This window comes from Schistocerca nitens, chromosome 2, assembly GCF_023898315.1.
Source record: "Schistocerca nitens isolate TAMUIC-IGC-003100 chromosome 2, iqSchNite1.1, whole genome shotgun sequence".
Lineage (NCBI taxonomy): Eukaryota > Metazoa > Arthropoda > Insecta > Orthoptera > Acrididae > Schistocerca > Schistocerca nitens.
The window spans coordinates 981,189,761-981,213,649 of record NC_064615.1 but is presented as its reverse complement, the minus strand read 5'-3'; the positions used below and the strand labels follow the sequence as shown (position 1 = coordinate 981,213,649).

General features: G+C 43.7%; 1 protein-coding gene across 4 annotated transcripts in view; it reads left to right on the top strand.

The window, feature by feature from the left end:
• LOC126237311 (disks large 1 tumor suppressor protein) overlaps positions 1-23,889 on the top strand; it is a 963,837-nt gene that overhangs the window by 346,100 nt on the left and 593,848 nt on the right. For all 4 annotated transcript variants that reach the window (XR_007545059.1, XM_049947277.1, XM_049947275.1 and 1 more), the window contains one exon: positions 23,139-23,414. Coding sequence is in view for 3 of the 4 variants with exons in the window: in XM_049947277.1 (XP_049803234.1) it covers positions 23,139-23,414 (276 nt within the window). In the remaining variant the exon portion in view is untranslated. The remainder of the gene's footprint in view (positions 1-23,138; positions 23,415-23,889) is intronic.

The window sequence follows — 23,889 nt, the reverse complement described above, 5'->3', positions numbered from 1 at the left end:
TTCAAGTAAGAGTGTAACTCTTAATGAGTAGATATGACAGCATTTTAAATTTTCAAATTCTTTCAGTAATTATCTGCACTGCTGAAAATTCTTGTTCCCCTGGAAGCTGTTAGATAGGCATCCTGCAACTCGGACGTGGTGACCGCGTTAACGTTTAGTAATACAAATTAAGTATTCTTGCTTTCTCCGAATACGTCTGTCTGTCCAGTAGGACTACATGCAAGATCAGTTTGCAAAGAATGGTTTTTATTTTTATTTATTCATTTATTTTTTTTCGGTTGGGGTGGTGACTGTGTCCTTCCTCGCTCCTCGTTGAGGAGGCCCTTGTGTAACTGCAAGCTCGACAAGCATACATAGGCGTCAGCCCCCTCCTGGAATCACGCGTACATCCAGTTAACTCAGTGCAAAATTATCAAGCTTTTCTATAAGAAATGGGTTTCTGGAATTGTATTAAAGCGCAGATTTATCATTGACGAGGTATTCCCGCATTCATCCAGACGAATGCTGTCCCTGGGCTACCCTTTCCCTATACAATACCCACCAACGCCTCCTCACCCACAGAAAAATGTAGCTTTTAAGTAACATTTTGTTGAACCCTAATTATGGCAATCAATAATAAGAAAAACACGACAAGTGCGAGTAGGACTGGCACTCGAAAGGTTCCATAGAAACTTAGTTTTGCATATACGCCTGGATATCGAGGCGCTCGACAATTTTTGCTTGTTATCAGTACTGGCGAGGTATCGGTATGGGGAATTCCAAGACTTTAGAGAATGCTTTGATTTCAAGTTTTATTTTACTTGTGTATGTAATTATTCATTTATTTGATTAATTTTAGAGTTATATTAATATGGTATGTTAACTAGCAACCACAGTTGCGTTGACTTTATCTGCTCTCGTCCCAGAAAAATGGTGCATCTGGCCATAGGGTTATTGTTGTTCCGTGGAATGTCTCAACGAATGTTTTTTTAGATATTGGGATCTAATCCCAAACAATGGAAGTGCAGCAGTTGCCAGTGTTAAAATTACTTTGCTTTGAAACATTACAGCTGCTATATGCGTCGCAGGCGTAGACTCTCAGGGAATGTTTGTATGTAGAATGAGTAGTTCGTTAAGGACTTGCGATTACTCATAAGCAACAAAATACTACCAAGTGGTACACCCCACAACTTAAACCCAGGATACTACTGATGATTATGAAAGACAAATCTCATAACAGTGATAGGGACAAGGAAAATTACACTAAAATGAGAAACCTTTACAGATTAGAAATAAAAAATGCCAAGTGCTGTGCAAACGAAGAATATATTTTAATTTCTAAAAAAAATGTAAAGCTGCCTGGACTGTCATTAAGAGGGAAATTAATAATACCAATAAAGAATGTGTAGCGTGGCAGTCGGGCGTCCTTAGGCTTATCACCACGAAATGGCAAAGGCATCGTTTTCGCAGTGGCAGGGAACTTCACTTCGTCATAGCTCAGCCAATTAGCATGAAAAATCTGTAAATCATTCACACAAACCTTCCTTGTAAATCACTCTACCTATTACTGAACACCAGATCAAAATCCCTACAGTAGTTCTCGAGATCATTGACGGATTACGAATGCAGTGTAATTTTTTAACGACGAAAAATTAATGTTATATAATTACAGATCAAAAATTTTAGGATTTTTTTCCTTTATTTGTACTGTGAACCCTTGCGTCTTGCCAAATTTCGTTGTTGTAGGTCAACGGCAATTCCCCTATAGGTTTTGATAAGTGAATTTTCGGTTCCCGTCACTAGTTTCTACCGACTTAGAGGAGACTTAATCACATCCAAATCTAGCGCGTCACGATAGCGCAGCGCACAAACTGAGAATAAGGCGGCGTCGACAGTCCCTGTTGTAATGATGACATCACATTAGGTTGGTATATAAGTTTAATAAACACAACAGATACACACAACAGAGACTGTCGACATCAATAATATACTCTCCTTCACCATTTATAACAGTCAGCCAACGTCGGGTTAACTTTTCCATTCCGCGAATGTAGAAATCAAATGGTTTTGACGCGAAGAACTCGTCTAGTCGTGTTCGGATCTCTTTTTCATCCGAAACCGAGAAGTTCTTTGAAGATTGTTCGATAGACAGCGGAAAAGGTGAAAATCTGAGGACGCAAGATCAGGTGAGTGAGGTGGAGGTGGAATGACTTCCCTACCGAACCCCTGAACATTTTTGTCATTCTAGTAGAATGCGGGCGGGCGTTATCGCAGAGTAGCATCGGTGCACGCAGTCTTCCTGGTCGTTGTTCTTGGATTGGGTCTGCAAGACGTGTTAGTTGTTGACCATAAACGTCAGCAGTGAAGGCTACACCGCGGCGGAGCAATTTTTAATACACAACACCGACGCTATTCCATCGGATGCATAACATTATCTTTTGTAGATGCGCGCAGATCTTTGTACGAGAAGTTGCTGCTTTGTTTGGGCTGAACCATTCCTTTCTGTTCCTTATGTTAGCATAAAGACACCACTTGACGTCACCAGTAACGGTACGAGACAGGAATGGTCGGTGTTGTTCACGAGGCAGTTGATCACGAGCAAGTAGAGATGCACATGTGGGCACCCGCTGATTTTTGTGATTTTGGTTCAGAGCACGCGATACACATAAGTTCGATTTTTGTACCTCCTCCGTTGCATGTAAGTATTGCACGATGGTGGAATGATCACATTTCATCACATTTACCAGTTATCGAGTACAGTGACTTGGATAATTGTGGATTAATACGTTTAAACGATATTCATCAAACTCCGGAGGTCTTCCTAAATGTGGAGAGCCACTAATGTCAAAACAATACTTCTGAAAATGAGAAAACCATTTTCTTGCGGCGTTCTGTCCAATGACATTACCCCTATACACGGAGCAAATGTTTTTGGCTGCCTACGCTGCTGTCACCCCTCTCTTGAACTGAAACAGAAGAATATGTCGGAAATGTTCCGATTTCATCAGTGGTCACTCCATTTTCCAGCGTTAATAGCTCCACTCACTATCTCCAAATGACAAGATGACAATATGCAAAGTGAAGTAGCAACAGTGAATTATAGATAAAAATTACAATCGATAAATACACCCTTACCAGCCGGAATGCCAACGTGCAAAACAAAAACGCTACGAACTTCTGCACCAACCTAATATTCGCACGACTACAACAACGGCTGTTACAAACTGATACGTCACAACTAGGAGAGCTGACTGTTTTGCTCCATGGGCGCGCCTATTGGCTTTGAGACCGTGTGTATGGACGCATGTGTCGCAGTACTCCTTGAGCAACGAATAGCAAGGTCACCAGGCGGAACCCGCTGGTAACGAGATCGTAGTCTCCTCTGTGTGTGCTTGCCAAAGCGGGAGATTCGAAAGTGAGCCGATCTTCAAATTTCTATTACATCGAAACGGAAAATCTCCGGACATGGTCTCCGTATCAAAAATTTATCTACAAAGTCCTTCTTCAACCCTTAGAAGTCCGTACTAGGAACTGTGAAACACTGTGTATAAGACTGAACAGTATGTGTCATAATTTCGTCTTCCTGTTTGTAGTATTTTCCATTACTTTACATACTTCCTGATGTGTATCATTTCTCTGCCAGATGAAATTAAACTTTGTAATTCACGTCATATTTGCCTTTTCCTTGTCTGTTTTCAGCGTCATTAATAATCTTATCATTCCTAACGTAATATGTATCTCACTTCATTACATTTCCAAATACCGTTTCCCAACGTAATTCGCAGTTTTTGCGCGCCTGGTTTCAAAATATGATTATTTCGTGAAACCAACGTGTGGTGTTCATAAACTTTCCAAGTTGCGGCAACATACACCACTGGCCATTAAAATTACTACACCAAGAAGAAATGCAGATGATAAACATGTAGTCATTGGACAAATATATTATACTAGAACTGACATGTGATTACATTTTCACGCAATTTGGGTGCATAGATGCTGAGAAATCAGTACCCAGAACAACCACCTCTGGCCATAAAAACGGCCTTGATACCCCTGGGCATTGAGTCAAACAGAGCTTGGATGGCGTGTACAGGTACAGCTGCCCATGCAGCTTCAACACGATACCACAGTTCATCAAGAGTAGTGACTGGCGTATTGTGACGAGTCAGTTGCTCGGCCACCATTGACCAGACGGTTTCAATTGGTGAGATATTGGAGAATGTGCTGGCCAGGGCAGCAGTCGAACATTTTCCGAATCCAGAAAGGCCCGTACAGGACCTGGAACATGCGGTCGTGCATTGTCCTGCTGAAATGTAGGGTTTCGCAGGGATCGAATGAAGGGTAGAGCCACGGGTCGTAATACATCTGAAATGTAACGTCCACTGTTCAAAGTGCCGTCAATGCGAACAAGAGGTGACCGAGACGTGTAACAAATGGCACCCCATACCATCACGCCGGGTGATATGCCAGTATAACACGAGGCATCACAACAACGTTTTACCAGGCAACGCCGGTCAACTGCTGTTTCTGTATGAGAAATCGGTTGCAAACTTTCCTCATGTCAGCACGTTGTAGGTGTCGCCACGGGCGCCAACCATATGTGAATGCTCTGAAAAGTTACTAATTTGCATATCACAGCATCTTCTTCCTGTCGGTTAAATTTCGCGTCTGTAGCACGTCATCTTCGTGGTGTAGCAATTTAATGGCCAGTTGTGTATGTTTTATAGAGCAATCCTTTCAGATTAAAAGTTAACGTAAGACCAAATGCCACAGTCCATTGTGTCCAAAAATCACGTTACAGCCCTGCGAGGTTTTCTGCATTGTATTGACTGTACGCTGTATGCCGCTCCAGCTTTCAGCCTTTCATCCACGACACGTATTTGCCGTTTGTTTGGCAGTTCCTGTTGGCAGGACCGTTCTTGCACCGCTGCCAACCTTTACAGTCCTTTTTCGTCCGGCTGGTTCTTTCTTTTTCCACTCGCATACACGGACTGCATGCACACGTAAACATCCCCGAATACATTTGCACGCACTCCCAACTCCATCAGCCCAACAAGCCATAAATTTACGGGTATAAATTCGATTTTGAAAGCCATTGTAACGAGAAGCTTCGTATAACTGAATTTTAAGCAGCACTTGCGAGACTAAAAATGAAAGAAAATTTATGAAGTGGAATCAGAATTCTCTGCTGTGGCGCAGAATTAAAATCTAGATCTTGTATTCTTCAGTCAGAAGACTGGTTTGATGGGGCTGTCCATGCCAGTCTACGATGTGCAAGCCTGTAGTAAAACTAGTCGGCTCAAAAATATTGAGGATGTATAAGTACATGTATGTTTCCTACCGGTGTCTCTAGTTTCGCTTATAGCACGCAGTTTCTAAAAAAAGGTGCCCACTGTATTTCTTCTATACTGACATGTTACTTTCCACCCATGTTCATTATCCGTTTAGGAACTTTAGCCTAAATTGCATGTAATATATTTTTATGAATAATGCACTGATTTTTTCCTTCCGTAATTGCATGTCTTTTTGGTAAAAATTGTTCGTATTTAACTCACATCTATCTGAAATGATTTGCGGATGTATTTAGCATACATAAATCTGTGATTGTAGTTCTCTTTGACTACGTGCAAAAAAAGCACATGCAAAACGAAATGTATCTGCGAATTATTGAACACGCCTAATTATGAAATCAGTAATTATGGCCGGATCACAGCTCCACCGTTCTGCCCAGCGCATTGTAACACAGCGACAAGTTTGATAGCAATTCATCGTTATTAAAACTTGACTTTTATATTTCCAGTGGACTGGCAAAAACCGCATTTGCTCGTGTCATTCTGTCGTGAAATGTAGCTTATACACTCCTGGAAATTGAAATAAGAACACCGTGAATTCATTGTCCCAGGAAGGGGAAACTCTATTGACACATTCCTGGGGTCAGATACATCACATGATCACACTGACAGAACCACAGGCACATAGACACAGGCAACAGAGCATGCACAATGTCGGCACTAGTACAGTGTATATCCACCTTTCGCAGCAATGCAGGCTGCTATTCTCCCATGGAGACGATCGTAGAGATGCTGGATGTAGTCCTGTGGAACGGCTTGCCATGCCATTTCCACCTGGCGCCTCAGTTGGACCAGCGTTCGTGCTGGACGTGCAGACCGCGTGAGACGACGCTTCATCCAGTCCCAAACATGCTCAATGGGGGACAGATCCGGAGATCTTGCTGGCCAGGGTAGTTGACTTACACCTTCTAGAGCACGTTGGGTGGCACGGGATACATGCGGACGTGCATTGTCCTGTTGGAACAGCAAGTTTCCTTGCCGGTCTAGGAATGGTAGAACGATGGGTTCGATGACGGTTTGGATGTACCGTGCACTATTCAGTGTCCCCTCGACGATCACCAGTGGTGTACGGCCAGTGTAGGAGATCGCTCCCCACACCATGATGCCGGGTGTTGGCCCTGTGTGCCTCGGTCGTATGCAGTCCTGATTGTGGCGCTCACCTGCACGGCGCCAAACACGCATACGACCATCATTGGCACCAAGGCAGAAGCGACTCTCATCGCTGAAGACGACACGTCTCCATTCGTCCCTCCATTCACGCCTGTCGCGACACCACTGGAGGCGGGCTGCACTATGTTGGGGCGTGAGCGGAAGACGGCCTAACGGTGTGCGGGACCGTAGCCCAGCTTCATGGAGACGGTTGCGAATGGTTCTCGCCGATACCCCATGAGCAACATTGTCCCTAATTTGCTGGGAAGTGGCGGTGCGGTCCCCTACGGCACTGCGTAGGATCCTACGGTCTTGGCGTGCATCCGTGCGTCGCTGCGGTCCGGTCCCAGGTCGACGGGCACGTGCACCTTCCGCCGACCACTGGCGACAACATCGATGTACTGTGGAGACCTCACGCCCCACGTGTTGAGCAATTCGGCGGTACGTCCACTCGGCCTCCCGCATGCCCACTATACGCCCTCGCTCAAAGTCCGTCAACTGCACATACGGTTCACGTCCACGCTGTCGCGGCATGACCAGTGTTAAAGACTGCGATGGAGCTCCGTATGCCACGGCAAACTGTCTGACACTGACGGCGGCGGTGCACAAATGCTGCGCAGCTAGCGCCATTCGACGGCCAACACCGCGGTTCCTGGTGTGTCCGCTGTGCCGTGCGTGTGATCATTGCTTGTACAGCCCTCTCGCAGTGTCCGGAGCAAGTATGGTGGGTCTGACACACCGGTGTCAATGTGTTCTTTTTTCCATTTCCAGGAGTGTATATTAATGATTAGTTCCTTCTTCTGTAGGAAAATTCATGATTTGCGCTATTTAGATCGTGTTTACATGGACGCTACGCACATAATCTGTTCGATCAGATTCCTTTAACGATATTTATCATACAGATTACACGTTAATGCAAAGGACACCCGGTTTTAGTTCCGGCAGTACATAAGAATTTTTCGTTAGTAATAGGAGTCCAGATGTGTAGTAAAATCTGCTTCTGCGCGACACATTATTAACTGTAGAAGAGTGTACATTCATTGAGTGGCAACAATTTGCAGGTGGAGATTGACAATAATGTGTGGCCGACGAATGAGTCTCGTATTTAGTTGGCGACGTCAGTGATGACCGGAGACGATTAAACCATTACCATCAGTTTTTTTAATATAGCGGCATCGTTCCAGGCTAATCGTAATTTTTTCCACGATACCGTACGTATCTTGATATTTTTCTTCGGTTCTTATATTCTGATGCTCGTAGTCAATGTAGGAGTAATAATCGTCAAAGTTAACGTAGTATTTCTACACTATGTAAGTCAGTATGTGTCCTATAATCTATGCTGCCGCATTGTTTTTAGAGCGTGGATATTGGAGCGTCTCTGAATAAATACGCTCCTTCACTTCGAGATAATTTGGGCTTCTTTGGTCTGTAATTGGCAGTTTGCGACGCATATTTTGTGACGGCATTTCCACATGCAAACCTGCGAATGACGGTATCCATCGCTTCCAAATCTCACACCCTGATGTGGGGAAGAGACAGCTCTTGTTCAGTTCGTCGTTTGTCAGTGTGTCGTCATTTACCATGCGTTACCCCTGTGACCTTACGGATTATTGTACATTTGGATTGTAGACGTTTCTCCACATGATATTCCACTTCAGTCAAGAATTCGTATAGTATAGAATTGGTTGCCGGTTTTGGGGAGTTGCTAATCTTCTTTTCTTCTGTTCTTCTGTACTCCATGTAGTACAGCCTGATGTAGCGGATTAACAACGTACGGGTGTTGTATGTCGCAAAGCTACATACTGTCTGCTAACCATGTGACTGTTAGCCTTGCGCCCGAACTCGAGTCCTAGGTGTCCGGTTTCATTTCATCCCATCAAGCGCAACTTTGAATGCAGTAGGTATGCTGACAGCATATGATCATTTTTTTCAGGGGGCAGTCAGCAGCAGAAATATATTTTGAGAAGTTTTGCTGTAGTGTATTTCTTATTTATTACAGCCGGTTACCGTACTCGACCATCATCCAGTTAACTGTATCAACAGACCTCATAGGCCTATAACTGGCAAATCATTGTGTGTCATTTAGGAAAAAAAACAATAAAGACTTCATATGTCATACAGAGTTCCCATATGAGACAGTTCTTGAGTTAAATCAAAATATTCAAATGTGACACACTGTGGCCCAATAAATGACAGGAGAATAACTTGATGCTGTGATTCCAGGGGCGATCAAAACAGGTATGAGAGATACATGACCAAAGTTATTACATGCCAAACAAAGATACAAACGCCGGCCGGTGTGGCCGAGCGGTTCTAGGCGCTTCAGTCTGGAACCGCGTGACCGCTACGGTCGCAGGTTCGAATCCTGCCTCGGGCATGGATGTCTGTGATGTCCTTAGGTTAGCTAGGTTTAAGTAGTTCTAAGTTCTAGGGGACTGATGACCTCAGATGTTAAGTCCCGTATTGCTCAGAGTCATTTGAACCATTTGAAAGATACAAAAATAGCAATTATCGGATTGAAATAAATAGTTTCATATAATAAGACAATTCTACCATAATACAATTTGCATGAATACAATGGTGACAACAGGTACAACAGAAACGGTCTATACGCACAGTAGTAATGTTCCGCATCTATGACACGAACTGAAGCAATCACTAGGATAAAAAACATAATTCTATTTGTGTAACAGCTATCTCCTATGTCTTTCATCCTAGTGATTATATCATGTACGCACTGACAATCTTCCTGACAATAATCAGTGCTGTTGGAAAAAAAGATTGTGGATTAATGTTATTTCACCATTTTGTTGTGATTGTCGTCACATTTTATCCATTTCTATTATTTTAATGTTAACTGCTTTGTTTGTATCTTTGGTCGTAATTTCTTTAGTCATGTGTCCTTCACAACTGTTTTGATCGCGCCTGGAATCGTAGTATCCAGTCATTCCTCTGCCACTGAATGGGCTACGTGTTCCACATATGAAAAAATTATTCTTCTCTATCTACACTATTAGTCTGACTGTTCTCAAGGAGTTCCTCGTATGTGGAACTATGTACGACATGTGACGCATTGTTTTCTTTCGTATGTAACACGAAATGATTAGTTGGTTACATGTGACCTTGCTGTTCTTTTTTCCTGCATTGTGTTTTCTTTGCATTACGTTGATACACTTGCCTGGATGCCGGTCGAGGACCGAAACCAGTTGTGCATAGAACAGTACTATATTATATTTTTTATTTGTGACAAATATAATACAGTACTGTTTTATGCATTTCACAAAATCCTATATACAGTTTGTTGTTTCTGTGTGTCAAGATTTGGAACAGCAACGTAATAGAATTACATGTGACTCTTGGGGAGAAAAAAGAGGCGCTAATTGTCCTGCGAGTCTAAGAAGTGTGTATCACGCCAGAACTACATGTTAAAGTTGACAGCTGGTCTTATTTTTTAATATCAGTTGTATTATTCTTTTCGCGGATTTTTGTTGCTTTTTACACACAGCAGGGTATTTTTGGAGACCGACTCGCGATTCATCTTACCGAGAAAACACACAAACGGCCACAACGACGAAATCTCGCTGTTTAATTTACGCGTGAGAAAACAACCAGGCAAAAGCTGTGATGCAAATACGTGGAGCGCAGTTTCCCGGCTGTTGTATAAATAAATTTGTTTATGTGACAAGTATTTTTCTTAGCTGCTGACTTAGTCGGTGGACATGTATCTTGCTTTTCTTTTTCGTTCACATTAATCTCTTTTCCCTTCTACTATTTGCGCAGATGCTTTTAATGACCGGAAATACGTTTGCATGAAGATGCATCATATTCCTATAGTTCGTGACTATATAAAAAGAGAACATGTAACTGAAGTGCTGTGTTAAAAACTTCAAACCTTCGAGAAAACATCAGGGACGACATTAATTTCCTTTAGTCTCACATGCACACAGTACTAGACTGACAATACAGTATACAGTAACATTGGTGCCACTGAAACAGTTTAGAATATCAATATGGCGCGGCGAGCGCAAAGGACGTGTAAACAGCTGTGTATTTACTGATAAAACAGTCGTAGGAAATGCTGATAAACTGATATAACTACATTACTCTTAGAGTTTCGACATAGTGGTCAATGCAGGCGTCGTGTTTAGCGTACTTTTTCATGGAACCGACGGAAGGTACAAGAAACATGTCTCAGTGCAAGCATAACTAGAAGCACCTTACTTTTGCTTTTGTACTGTATGTAAGCCTAGATAATTATATTGCGATTTGCCTTATCAAAAATACTGGAAATGTTTAAATAGTTCTGTATATTTTAAGCGGTTTAATAAATTTAACATTAATAGACGTAGCTCAGTGATGTGTTTTATACAATTTTGATCAACTTTTCTTCCAATAGTATGCTCGTTATGAATGTGCTCCTACAATTAGAATGTGCTATATGTCGTTGATAACTAGTGTCTTTATTCATATGAGTGTTCTAATGAAAACTACAGTCTGCTTTAAACATGTGTACATCTAACCTGATGTTCTTCTCATAACACCATTATACAATATAGTGTCTAGTGTTAAACTCAACTAGTACACAGATACTTTCTCAACTTCAGAACGTGTTTAGACCACCTCGTAAACCTTAACAACAACATATCGTTTGAGAAAATCGTAGTAGTACCATACAGACTTCTTGACGTCGCCATATTACTTCACCAAAAGTCAGGCTTCAGTAAAAGATGCGTCTTGCTGGTCTAGTAATGTATTTCGGTGTTCAGTCCTGACCGCTACCATCTCTGCTTCGTAAATTGGAGGTCGCCCGCTGAAATCGCATCTCAGGCGTGAGTGTAGATTTTAAATGTATCTTTCGTGGGAATATTCTCTGTAGAATCAGTATTGAGGCATGTGTGTTCTGATTATAAATGAGGCAATATCTGATGCAAAGATGGTAAACTTTAAAACAGTTGATCTGGCTACACAACCTAAGCTCATCTTAAAATAGCACACTTGTTGTTTTCGAATTGGTACCAGGCGGTCATGCAACGCTACAACGCCGACATGAGTCATGGCACTGGAGTTGTGTGTCTGTACCAGTCGGTTGTATGGAATCAGCTCAATAAGACAAGTCGACCCGCAGACATGACAGAATGGCAGAAAGAGCCTGTCGTATTTGAACGTGCCCAATTTGTTGGTGTACCATCAGTTTGGGCCGCCCAACTGCTCTACACGGAATGTTGTGTCACTCGCAGCCATGTTACACAGCCTAAGGACAGTGGTCGTATGTCAGCCCTACAACTGATACGAAACTTCTATCGCCTCAACGTAAGGGCTACCTCTCTTTGTGTTTGAGGAGAGGAACAAGATCCCAACCATATATTTGTACAGTGTCCTCGGAACAAGTGTCCCATAAACGTCCTTGCAAGTAATCTGTGGGCTCTTCCAGTCAGAGAGGTCACAGTTCGTAGTAATTGACGGAAAGGCATCGAGTAAAACAGAGGTGATTTCTGGCGTCCCCCAAGTTATCTATATAAACGATTTAGGAGACATTCTGAGCAGCCATCTTAGGTTGTTTGCAGATGACACTGTCGTTTACAGACTAATAAAATCATCAGAAGATCAAAACAAACTGCTAAACGATTTAGAAAAAATATCTGAATGGTGCGAAAAATGGCAGTTGACCCTAAATAACGAAAGGCTCTGAGCACTATGGGACTTAACATCTATGGTCATCAGTCCCCTAGAACTTAGAACTACTTAAACCTAACTAACCTAAGGACACCACACACATCCATGCCCGAGGCAGGATTCGAACCTGCGACAGTAGCAGTCGCGCGGTTCCGGACTGAGCGCCTAGAACCGCGAGACCACCGCGGCCGGCTAAATAACGAATAGTATGAGGTCATCCACATGAGTGCTAAAAGGAACTCGTTAAACTTCTGCTACACGATAAATCAGTCTAATCTAAAAACCGTAAATTCAGCTAAATACCTAGGTATTACAATCACGAACAACTTAAATTGGAAGGAACACATAGAAAATGTTGTCGGGAAGGCTAACCAAAGACTGCGTTTTATTGGCAGGACACTTAGAAAATGTAACAGACCTACTAAGGAGACTGCCTACACTACGCTTGTCCGTCCTCTTTTAGAATATTGCTGCGCGGTGTGGGATCCTTAGGCAGATAGGACTGACGGAGTACATCGAAAAAGTTCAAAGAAAGGCAGCATGTTTTGTATTATCGTGAAATATGGGAGAGAGTGTCACAGAAATGGTACAGGATTTGGGGTGGACATCATTAAAAGAAAGGCGTTTTTCGTTGCGACGGGATCTTCTCACGAAATTCCAATCACCAACTTTCTCCTCCGGACGCGAAAATATTTTTTTGACACGGACTTACATAGGGCGGAACGATCACCAAGATAAAATAAGGGGAATCAGAGCTCGTACGAAGAGATATAGGTGTTCATTCTTTCCGTGCACTATACGAGATTGGAATAATGGAGAATCGTGAAGGTGGTTCGATGAACCCTCTGCCAGACACTTAAATGTGATTTGCAGAGTATCCATGTAGATGTAGATGTCATCAGTTCCGAAGCAGCCTCCAAACCTTGTTACCATCCAACGATATTGCAACGTATAAGATATTGTATGAGTTCGTTAACGTCAAGATACAGCTCCCTGCGCTACTATTCTAATGCTCCTGGTACTTGCAATGCCAGGGAAAGACCAAAGCTCAATTAACTACCACGTGTTACAGAATATGGAACGCTCAGCCCCTAAATTTATGTTACTATGTACCTCCTAGGTGTACGTGTGTGAGAACTGGTATGTCTATACGTGTAGCTGCAATGCACAGTTATGATTCTTGGAAACTGTTCTCCTGTTCTGTCAAGATAGTGCTTTTAGACCTGCACAAATATTCAATTCTCTCTCTGAAGTATTTGGTACAATTCTCACCGGACATACGGGACATACGAAGAACATTTTATTGTTAATTTAGATGTATAGTCTTTAATGTGGTCTGAATTCGGAATATCCCAAGTGCGTACCAACGGCGATTTATCATTACTTATTGTGTTACCAGTAGGATTTTTTTAGTATACTACTATTGCGTATCCCGTATTCCATTTTCGTCTTGTCTACTCGTTTTCTTATACTCTGATTTTAAACCTTGTTTTACGTTGAATGAATCCTTTGTTAATTCTATGTGACATCGTACCAGGGTAAGACTTAAAGAATATCTACCATGAACTGTCAAAACCAATTGTAATATAACATTTCCTCTGATTAGCTGGCTGTATGGGAACGTTCCGAAAAACCAAGAAATAAAAAAAAGCAGCGGTCGTTAAGAGATTCAAACTGACGAGAGCCACGCCTTGTCAATGACAATCGGTTTCAAACCCGACAGGAATAGCTGCTGTCAGTGAATTCGCGTCCATCTCACCCGGTTTCCGAGCGAACATTGCGAAACGAACGGCTTTGAATGCGCATTTGGAGTCGGGTACAACTCAAAATACCATCGCTCACAGCGGGTACAAAGCTGCATGTTTTCAGTGGGTCAAACAACACAGAAACTTAACGGTAGCTGATAGGAGGCTTGGAGCGGTGTCCAGAGAGTCTCGATTTTTCCGCATTTCATATGATACAAGGCATGAGTACACCGATGGCCCCATGACGTTTTTAATCTTTAGTGTGTGGAGAGGTATGTAGTTCAAGGCGTAGGTAGTTCTATAATGTTTTGGGGATCTTTTACGTGGTATGGTTCAAATGGCTCTGAGCACTATGGGACTTAACTTCTGTGGTCATCAGTCCCCTAGAACTTAGAACTACTTAAACCTAACTAACCTAAAGACATCACACACATCCATGCTCGAGGCAGGATTCGAACCTGCGACCGTAGCGGTCAAGCGGTTCCAGACTGAAGCGCCTAGAGCTGCACGGCCACATCGGCCGGCCACTCATCCAGACTGCAAATTTGTACGTCAGTCTGTCGATTCGACCTGTTGCGGAACAAACACTGGTAGCAGTTACTTATGTAAAATATCTGGGAGTATGCGTACGGAACGATTTGAAGTGGTATGATCAAATAAAATTAATTGTTGGTAAGGTGGGTGCCAGGTTGAGATTCATTGGGAGAGTCCTTAGAAAATGTAGTCCATCAACAAAGGAGGTGGCTTACAAAACACTCGTTCGACCTGTACTTCAGTATTGCTCATCAGTGTGGGATCTGTACCAGGTCAGGTTGTCGAGATAGAGAAGATCCAAAGAAGATCGGCTCGTTTCGTCACAGGGTTACTTGGTAAGCGTGATAGCGTTATGGAGATGTTTAGCAAACTCAAGTGACAGACTCTGCAAGAGAGGCGCTCTGCATCGCGGTGTAGCTTGCTGTCCAGGTTTCGAGAGGGTGCGTTTCTGGATGAGGTATCGAATATATTGCTTTCCCCTACTTATACCTCCCGAGGAGATCACGAATGTAAAATTAGAGAGATTCGAGCACGCACGGAGCCTTTCCGGCAGTCGTTCTTCCCGCGAACCATAAGCGACTGGAACAGGAAAGGGAGGTAATGACAGTGGCACGTAGTGCCCTCCGCCACACACCGTTGGATGGCTTGCGGAATATAAAAGTAGATGTAGATATTGTGCTGCCATTCATGGACACCATTCCAGAGCGTGTTTTCCAGCAGAAAAACGTTCGCCCACATACCGCTGTCGCGACCCATCATGCTCTACAGATTGTAGACATGTTGCCTTGACCGGCTCGACCACAATATCTGTTTCCAATGGAGCACGTATGAGACACTATCAGACGACAACTCCGTCATTATCAACAACCAGCATTAACAGTCGCTGTATTGAGCGACCAAGTGTAACAGGCGTGGAACTCCATCCCACAAACAGACATCCGGCACCTGTACGACACAGTGCAAGCACGTTTGGATGCTTAAATTCAACATTCTAGCAGTTACAGCTGTCATTAATGTAGCATCATTTCACATTTGCAATGGCTTATCTCGCGCGTACGTTAACCTGTGATCTTGCAATGTTAATCAGTTAAATGTGCTACCTAGACAAATGTATTCAAGAAATTTCATTACCCTGCATTAATTATATTTGGTGCTGTAATTTTCTTTCGTCAGTGTACAATCGATCACATGTTAACACCAATGTACAACTGCATATCTTTCACATAGAAGTGGATAGTACATACCTGCAGATAAAGTTGGCACATTTCAGCTGTTATATGGCGTAGTCTCTCTTCGACTATACACGCCAGAAGTTCAAATTGCGCTGAGGCCGCTGTTTACAGTTACCTCAAAAAAAAAAAAAAAAAAAAATGGCTCTGAGCACTATGAGACGTAACATCTATGGTCATCAGTCCCCTAGAACTTAAAACTACTTAAACCTAACTAACCTAAAGACAGCACACAACACCCAGTCATCACGAGGCAGAGAAAATTCCTGACCCCGCCGGGAATCGAACCCGGGAACCCGGGCGTGGGAAGCGAGAACGCTACCGCACGACCACGAGATGCGGACTACAGTTATCTCACACATCGCGTCAATATACATCGTACGTGACTATGAGGCCCTTTATACAGGCGTCGTGTTACAGTAATGCATTGTATTTATGTACTTACTTGTTGACATTATCACAAAAATAACAGTTTTAAGGAAATTTATTTTTCATCGGTATACAATAGGAGCGACTACAACTGTGTTTGACGTTATAACTGTAAAAATTCTTTGCAATCAAAATGGTATTAATGTGATCTATTACATTTGGTGTGCACGTAATTGCTATTCATATTATATCAAACAAGTACATCGTGTATAAATGTATCTAGAAACACTACACACCTCCATAGGTTTCTATAAAATTTAATAACAGCAGTTGTTAAAAGAGAATTATATTAAAACCACAACTTTAGATACATCATAAGCGTACATATTGGTGCTTCTATGAAGTAGTCACCCACTTCGTTATATAAATTCGGTAATTATGCATCGCTACCAGTACTAAAACAAACATAAGATACAAACAGATAATGAAGTAAGTACGCTGAGCACTTTCAGGTTCCAGATGGCATCAAAGAAAGAAAGAAAGAAAGAGAGACAGATAGAAACTTCTTGACTCTCCTGCTCGCCGTATTGAGACCAAAATCAGGACAGCAGCCGCTGCCCACTGTATTAACGTGGCGTCTTTTGTCGGAGACTACTGTAAACTTTTCTCCGGTAAATTTAGAAGCTGAATGCCAGTTCGTGGAATAAAACATGCTTCAATTCACGGTTTTTGTGTAACTTACAGCCATGTAATTAGTTGTACTTATATAGAGTTCTCTTTCCGTAAGCAAGGCGTTGCAAAAGGAAAACGATCCTCAGTTTTTACTACAAAAATATCGAAGGTGATTCATTGCCTTTTTATTTAATTATGAAATCAAAGGGCTTTTTCAGAAAAAGTTTTATAGCGTGTGAAATGAAGTAAAGACACTTTACGGTGCTGTTTTGTAGCAGATTCTTGCGCATAATTTAGACAGTATTTTAGTGTAACTCCTCGTGATGTTCTCGCAGCATGTGAGAATCTGAAGAAAATTTAAAATTAATATTGGAACATTACGTTTATAATTCTTGACTTTTTGCCTACATTTCCAGGCAAAATTGGCTGTGACTAGAAACGGCTTTCCGTGAAACGTGACCGTATAACGTCAGGGTTTAGCGGTTCCGCTCCAGAGTTTTGGCAGCACATGATGCTGTGAGGAATATACGTATCTTACCAATGTGTAGTCGGCATGTAATGTGATCCGACTGGAAACAAGAGATTTTAATAACATCTGATATACTGGGGAACGTAAAACGTAGGGAAAAAAAACAACTATCGCACCGACTTAATAATTAGCATGAGCCTCCTGTGGATTGGCTTTGAGCATACAATTATCTTGCGAATTTCAAGCGTTCTTTGATGAAAATATTACAGTTTGCAAAATAATACTATGATTCACTTTTATATGGTATCACGTATCGTATATTTTCGCTTTGGGAAAAAAGTTTCTAAAATCATAACGTGGGATCCGATTAATTTTCAAGTCAGACTCCCACTGACCAGCGTTACACAGGTTATTTGTGTGCAGTATCACACATGATTTAAGGATAATTTTGGTACATATTTACTTCCGCAGATAATCGCCGATTTCTAAATCAGGTCACTTCTGGATGGACCATATACTGAACACAGGAAAGTAGAGTTCATTTGCCTCATAATTTGTATGCTCCAAAAATTATTTGTGTGCAGTTAGATGGCTTGCAGTTAGATGACTCAGGTAATCGAAACGTCTTCAGCCGGCCACTGTGACCGAGCGGTTCAAGCGCTTCAGTCCGGAACCGTGCTGCTGCTGCGGTCGCAGGTTCGAATCCTGCCTCGGGCATGGATGTGTGTGATGTCCTTAGGTTAGTTAGGTTCAAGTAGTTCTAAGTCTAGGTGACTGATGACCTCAGCTGTTAAGTCCCATAGTGCTTAGAGCCATTTGAACCACTTGAAGAGACTTAATGTGCGAAATTCAAATGGTGTTTGATCCTTAGGGTTTCAAATTGAGTTTCATAGGCTGGCTAAACTGAATGCATAAGAAATGTTTAGTTCCGACAAGATTCGGATGTTGCTGAAGTCTGTATCGCCTCACCTCCCTCTCCTGCCTCCATTCAGTGATGGCTGGGTAAGCTGATAGACGGATAACATTATACGACAAATTGTCATTAAAAATTTATAAATTACTTATAGTCAGGATTTCTACGTTTATTTTGGGCATAATATGACAAAAATATTATCGTCAAACTGACGGTGATCGCCCGCAGCTCGTGGTCGTGCGGTAGCGTTCTTGCTTCCCACGCCCGGGTTCCCGGGTTCGATTCCCGGCGGGGTCAGGGATTTTCTCTGCCTCGTGATGGCTGGGTGTTGTGTGATGTCCTTAGGTTAGTTAGGTTTAAGTAGTTCTAAGTTCTAGGGGACTGATGACCATAGATGTTAAGTCCCATAGTGCTCAGAGCCATTTGAACCATTTTTTGACGGTGATCTGAGTGCCACGCTGCGGGCTGTATAAATCGCAGGACGCTGAAATATTGCAGGTACTTTCATTAATCGGCGCGCTCGCAGAGTGTGTAGAAAAAATAATAGTTCTACTTTCTGGCGCCAGGTGAAAAATTGCGCTGTAAGCCAACAGAATGTGTGATGTTTCCTGTTTTGACGTCATTATCCAGTTTTTCGCTTGGCGACGCGTGCTAATTTCTTCTGTGAAGTAACCGCTGGCGTAAAGGGTTAAGAAGGTTAAAGCTTTCCGTAGGTAACACAATGGCTATTGAAAAGGAAGACCGTGCACTGCTACTAAAGTTCTATTATCAGAATGGCAGCAATAATAGCACTGCGTTAGGGGAATACGGCCTGCGAAGATGCCCCGTGTCAATAAATGGGCTAAAGAATATGATCATGAAATTCGAAGAAACAGGTGTATTAATGTGGCCCCAGCAGGGCGAGGGAGTCTGCCATTCCCACGGCAGTTGTCGATCAAGTTGCTGTAGCTGTAGCCGACGTGCAGCATATGCCTAAAATTCTGCAGTTAGTGCTCGAGCTGCGTCATGGGAATTGTTTCTTCCCCGATCAGTAGTTCAAAAGATTTTATGGGACATTTTACTCTGATATCCTTACAAGATTCAGAATGTGCACCAAATGAAACCCCAAGATAGACTACAACGCCATGACGTAGCCGGCTTCGTTTTTTTGGCACGCATGGAAATGGATGAAATGTGGCAGGAGAGTATTCTTTGGACGGACGACGCACATTTTGCTCTGCAAGGTGCCGTGAATGTATAGAAATGTCGCCTCCTCCGCCACATATTGTGCAGGAGCATCCACTGTGTGGCTGTATGGTAGGATTTCACAAGCTCCTTCACTCTCAGTCCGTTTCTGTTCGAGGAGATGACACCACGCAAGCCTGTTAGGTGCGCAGGACCACCTTATGCAGCCCATGATTCCAGCTCTGCAAGAACACAACCGTGTCCACACCATTATTTTCAAGCAACATGGGGTGACACCACATGTCGCTTCCCAGGTGAAAGATTTACTTCGATAAATCTTTACATCCGGATCATCTCTCGGCAGTTTCAAGGTGTGTGGCTTTCCAGATCTCCCGACCTAAAACCATGTGACTCCTGGTTGTGGGGATATCTGAAAGATCATGTCTGTCAAGGAAGTATCCGGATTCTTCCTGATCAGAAGGACAGCATACGACGACATACACTATGTGACCAAAAGTATCGGGACACCTGGCTGAAAATGACTTAAAAGTTCGTGGCGCCCTCCATCGGTAATGCTAGGTTTCAATATAGTGTTGGCCCACCATTAGCCTTGATGACAGCTTCCACTCTCACAGGCATACGTTCAGTCAGGTGCTGGAAGGTTCAAATGGTTCAAATGGCTCTGAGCACTATGGGACTCAACATCTGTGGCCATAAGTCCCCTAGAACTTAGAACTACTTAAACCTAACTAACCTAAGGCCATCACACACATCCATGCCCGAGGCAGGATTCGAACCTGCGACCGTAGTGCTGGAAGGTTTCTTGGGGAATGGCAGCAATTTCTTGGTGAATGCTCGAAATTTGGTGTGTTAATATGCACAAGCACTATTAATGAACATTTGGTAAATATTTGTCCAAAAATAATTTTGATGACTGATCGCATAGCATCGGTTGTTTCTGTAACACGAAATAAATGAAGCCATTATTTCCTTGTTCAATTTAAAAATTTTAGAAGTCTAAATCGCTTGAACGCAATGTATGTCGGGAGTGTTATACAGAAGCCAAACTGTCCGCAGCTCGTGGTCTAGTGGCTAGCGTTGCTGCCTCTGGATCACGGCGTCCCGGGTTCGATTCCCTGCTTGGCTGGGGATTTTCTCTGCTGCCTGGGGACTGTTTGTGTTGTCCTCGTCATTTCATCATCATCATCATCATCATTCGTGACAGTGGCTAGATTGGATCGTGTACAAATTGCGCTGTGTAAAAATTGGGACTTTGTACGGGCGCTGATGACCGCGCAGTTGAGCGCCCCACAAACCAAACGTCATCGCAGAAGCCAAACTGAAAAAATGCGAACAACAGAATGGCGAATATTGAAAACTCTCGAACCCTGGTCTCCTGCTTACTAGGTAGATGCTGTTACCACTACGCCACACAGTTGTCACCACAACTGCACGGACTACCCTAGCATGCATCCCGTCAGAACCGTACTCTCAGCTTATACCATGCACTACAGATGTAGAGCCCCTGATAATTAGCTTCATTACACCACATTTATACATGGGCTGGTTAAAAATTAGTGGCAATACGGTTATAATTCATACTAGACTTTATTGACAGACTTTCACCATATTACATGCCCTCAATGTAAGCGCCCAGCTTCTGGATCACCTCCCCCACAGAGGTGGAAGGCGTCGTTTGCCGTCAGCGCATTTACATCTGTCGGTGAACTCAAAGAACGCCCTACGGTACAAATGATGTCTGTTGTAGAGAGCGCTGCGAAGAGGTTCCTTAATTGTGGCGAACACGTCGTAATCGCACGGACTCATATCGGGCGATTACAGTGCATGTTCCAGTATCTCCCACCTTACGTACACAGAAGCTGCTGTACGTGGTTTGGTTGGTCGGGTGGCAACGTGCATTGTGGTGAAGGATTATAGGATGTACTGCCAAAAGGAAACATTGTTGTGCCCGCCGATCACGTGCCACTTCAGTCTTGATCCACGCACGTTGTTCGTGTTTCCTAAACATACTGTTAGGGTACTTGAACTGGCCTCCCGCACTTTGACAGTACACACAGCGACTGATTATAACATAGCTGACGCTACTCACTGCGTCAATTCAGCTGACATTCTGTGATCATCTATAGATAGCGGGCATACTATATGTCGCACATCTTCCTTGTTATGTCAGTGTTACCACTTTTTATCCGACGCAAGTACACTACTGGCCATTAAAATTGCTACACCAAGGAGAAATGCAGACGATAAACGGATATTCATCAGAGAAATATATTATACTAGAACTGACATGCCGGCCGCTGTGGCCGAGCGGTTCTAGGCGCTTCAGTCTGGAACCGCGTGACCGCTACGGTCGCAGGTTCGAATCCTGCCTCGGGCATGGATGTGTGTGATATCCTTAGGTTAGTTAGGTTTAAGTAGTTCTAAGTTCTAGGGGACTGATGACCTCAGATATTAAGTCCCATAGTGCTCAGAGCCATTTGAACCATTTTTAGAACTGACATGTGATTACATTTTCACGCAAATTGGGTGCATAGATCTTGAGAAATCAGTGCCCAGAACAACCACCTCTGGCCGTAATAACGGCCTTGATACGCCTGGGCATTGAGTCAAACAGAGCTTGGATGGCGTGTACAGGTACAGCTGCCCATGCAGATTCAACACGATACCACGATTCATCAAGAGTAGTGACTGGCGTATTGTGACGAGCCAGTTGCTCGGCCAACATTGACCAGACGTTTTCAGTTGGTGAGAGATCTGGAGAATGTGCTTGCCAGGGCAGCATTCGAACATTTTCTGTATCCAGAAAGGCCTGTACAGGACCTGCAACATGCGGTCGTGCATGATCCTGCTGAAATGTATGGTTTCGCCGGGATCGAATGAAGGGTAGAGCCACGGGTCTTAACACATCGGAAATGTAACGTCCACTGCTCAAAGTGCCGTCATTGCGAACAAGAGGTGACCGAGACGTGCAACCAATGGCACCCCATACCATCACGTCGGGTGATACGCCAATATGGCGATGACGAATACACGCTTCCAATGTGCGTTCACCGCGATATCGCCAAACACGGATGTGACCATCATGATGCTGTAAACCGAACCTGGATTCATCCGAAAAAATGACGTTTTGCCATTCGTGCACCCATGTTCGTCGTTGAGTACACCATCGCAGGCGCTCCTGTCTGTGATGCAGCGTCAAGGGTAACCGCAGCCACGGTCTCCGAGCTGATAGTCCGTGCTGCTGCAAACGTCGTCGAACTGTTCGTGTAGATGGTTGTTGTCTTGCAAACGACCCCATCTGTTGACTCAGGGATCGAGACGTGGCTGCACGATCCGTTTACAGCCATGCGGATAAGATGCCTGTCATCTCGACTGGTAGTGATACGAGGCCGTTGGGATCCAGCACAGCGTTCCGTATTACCTTCCTGAACCCACCGATTCCATATTCTGCTAACAGTCATTGGATCTCGACCAACGCGAGCAGCAATGTCGCGATACGATAAACTGCAATCTCGATAGGGTACAATCCGACCTTTATATGAGTCACAAACGTGATGGTACGCATTTCTCCTCCTTACACGAGGCATCACAACAACGTTTCACCAGGCAACGCCGGTCAACTGCTGTTTGTGTATGAGAAATCGGTTGGAAACTTTCCTCATGTCAGCACGTTGTAGGTGTCGCCACCGGCGCCAATCTTGTGTGAATGCTCTGAAAAGCTAATCATTTGCTTAACACAGCATCTTCTTCCTGTCGGTTAAATTTCGCATTTGTAGCACGTCATCTTCGTGGTGTAGCAATTTTAATGGCGAGTAGTGTATTTTAGGCGTTTAAGTTGCTGTGGCCTGACACGCGATTCTTCGTGCGCAGGTGAACGGCGATGCGGAGTGGGAGTTCGAGGAGATGGTGCTGGAGCGCGGCGGCGCGGGCCTGGGCTTCAGCATCGCGGGCGGCACCGACAACCCGCACGTGGGCGACGACAGCGCCATCTACATCACCAAGCTCATCCCGGGCGGCGCCGCCGCCGCCGACGGCCGCCTCCGCGTCGGCGACACCATCCTCCAGGTCAACGACGTCTCCGTCGTCGACGTGCCGCACGCCGCAGCCGTCGACGCGCTCAAGCGCGCCGGCAACACCGTCCGCCTCGTGAGTACTCTCTCTCTCTCTCTCTCTCTCTCTCTCTCACTCTCACTCTCACTTTATCTATCTCTCCCCCTGTCTCTGGTCTGATCTTCTCTCCTCTCAGGTAGGTCCGTTGGAAGGGCCGGAACAAGGCCAAAGCGGTCCGCTGAAGGAGCCATTTTGAAAGGCCACTAGTGTAGCTCACTTGCAGATATTGTATCATAACTAGCGAAAACCTGCATGGGTCGGAGTGTACGATAATACAGTGTCCAGTCATACAGGGTGAAAAGTATTTAAACCGACAAACTCTGAGAGGGTGTAGGTGACATCAAAACGAATATTTTTCCCTAATGTCATTTTTTCCTATGAGTAGTATTTAAACCGGTAGAGGAAGATTTCTCTGGCGGCAAATTAGTTAAATCAACAAACACTTTTCCATTTTTTATGACCAAGACACAACACATTAACACAACCCAATTTCAATTACTGTAGATTTTCA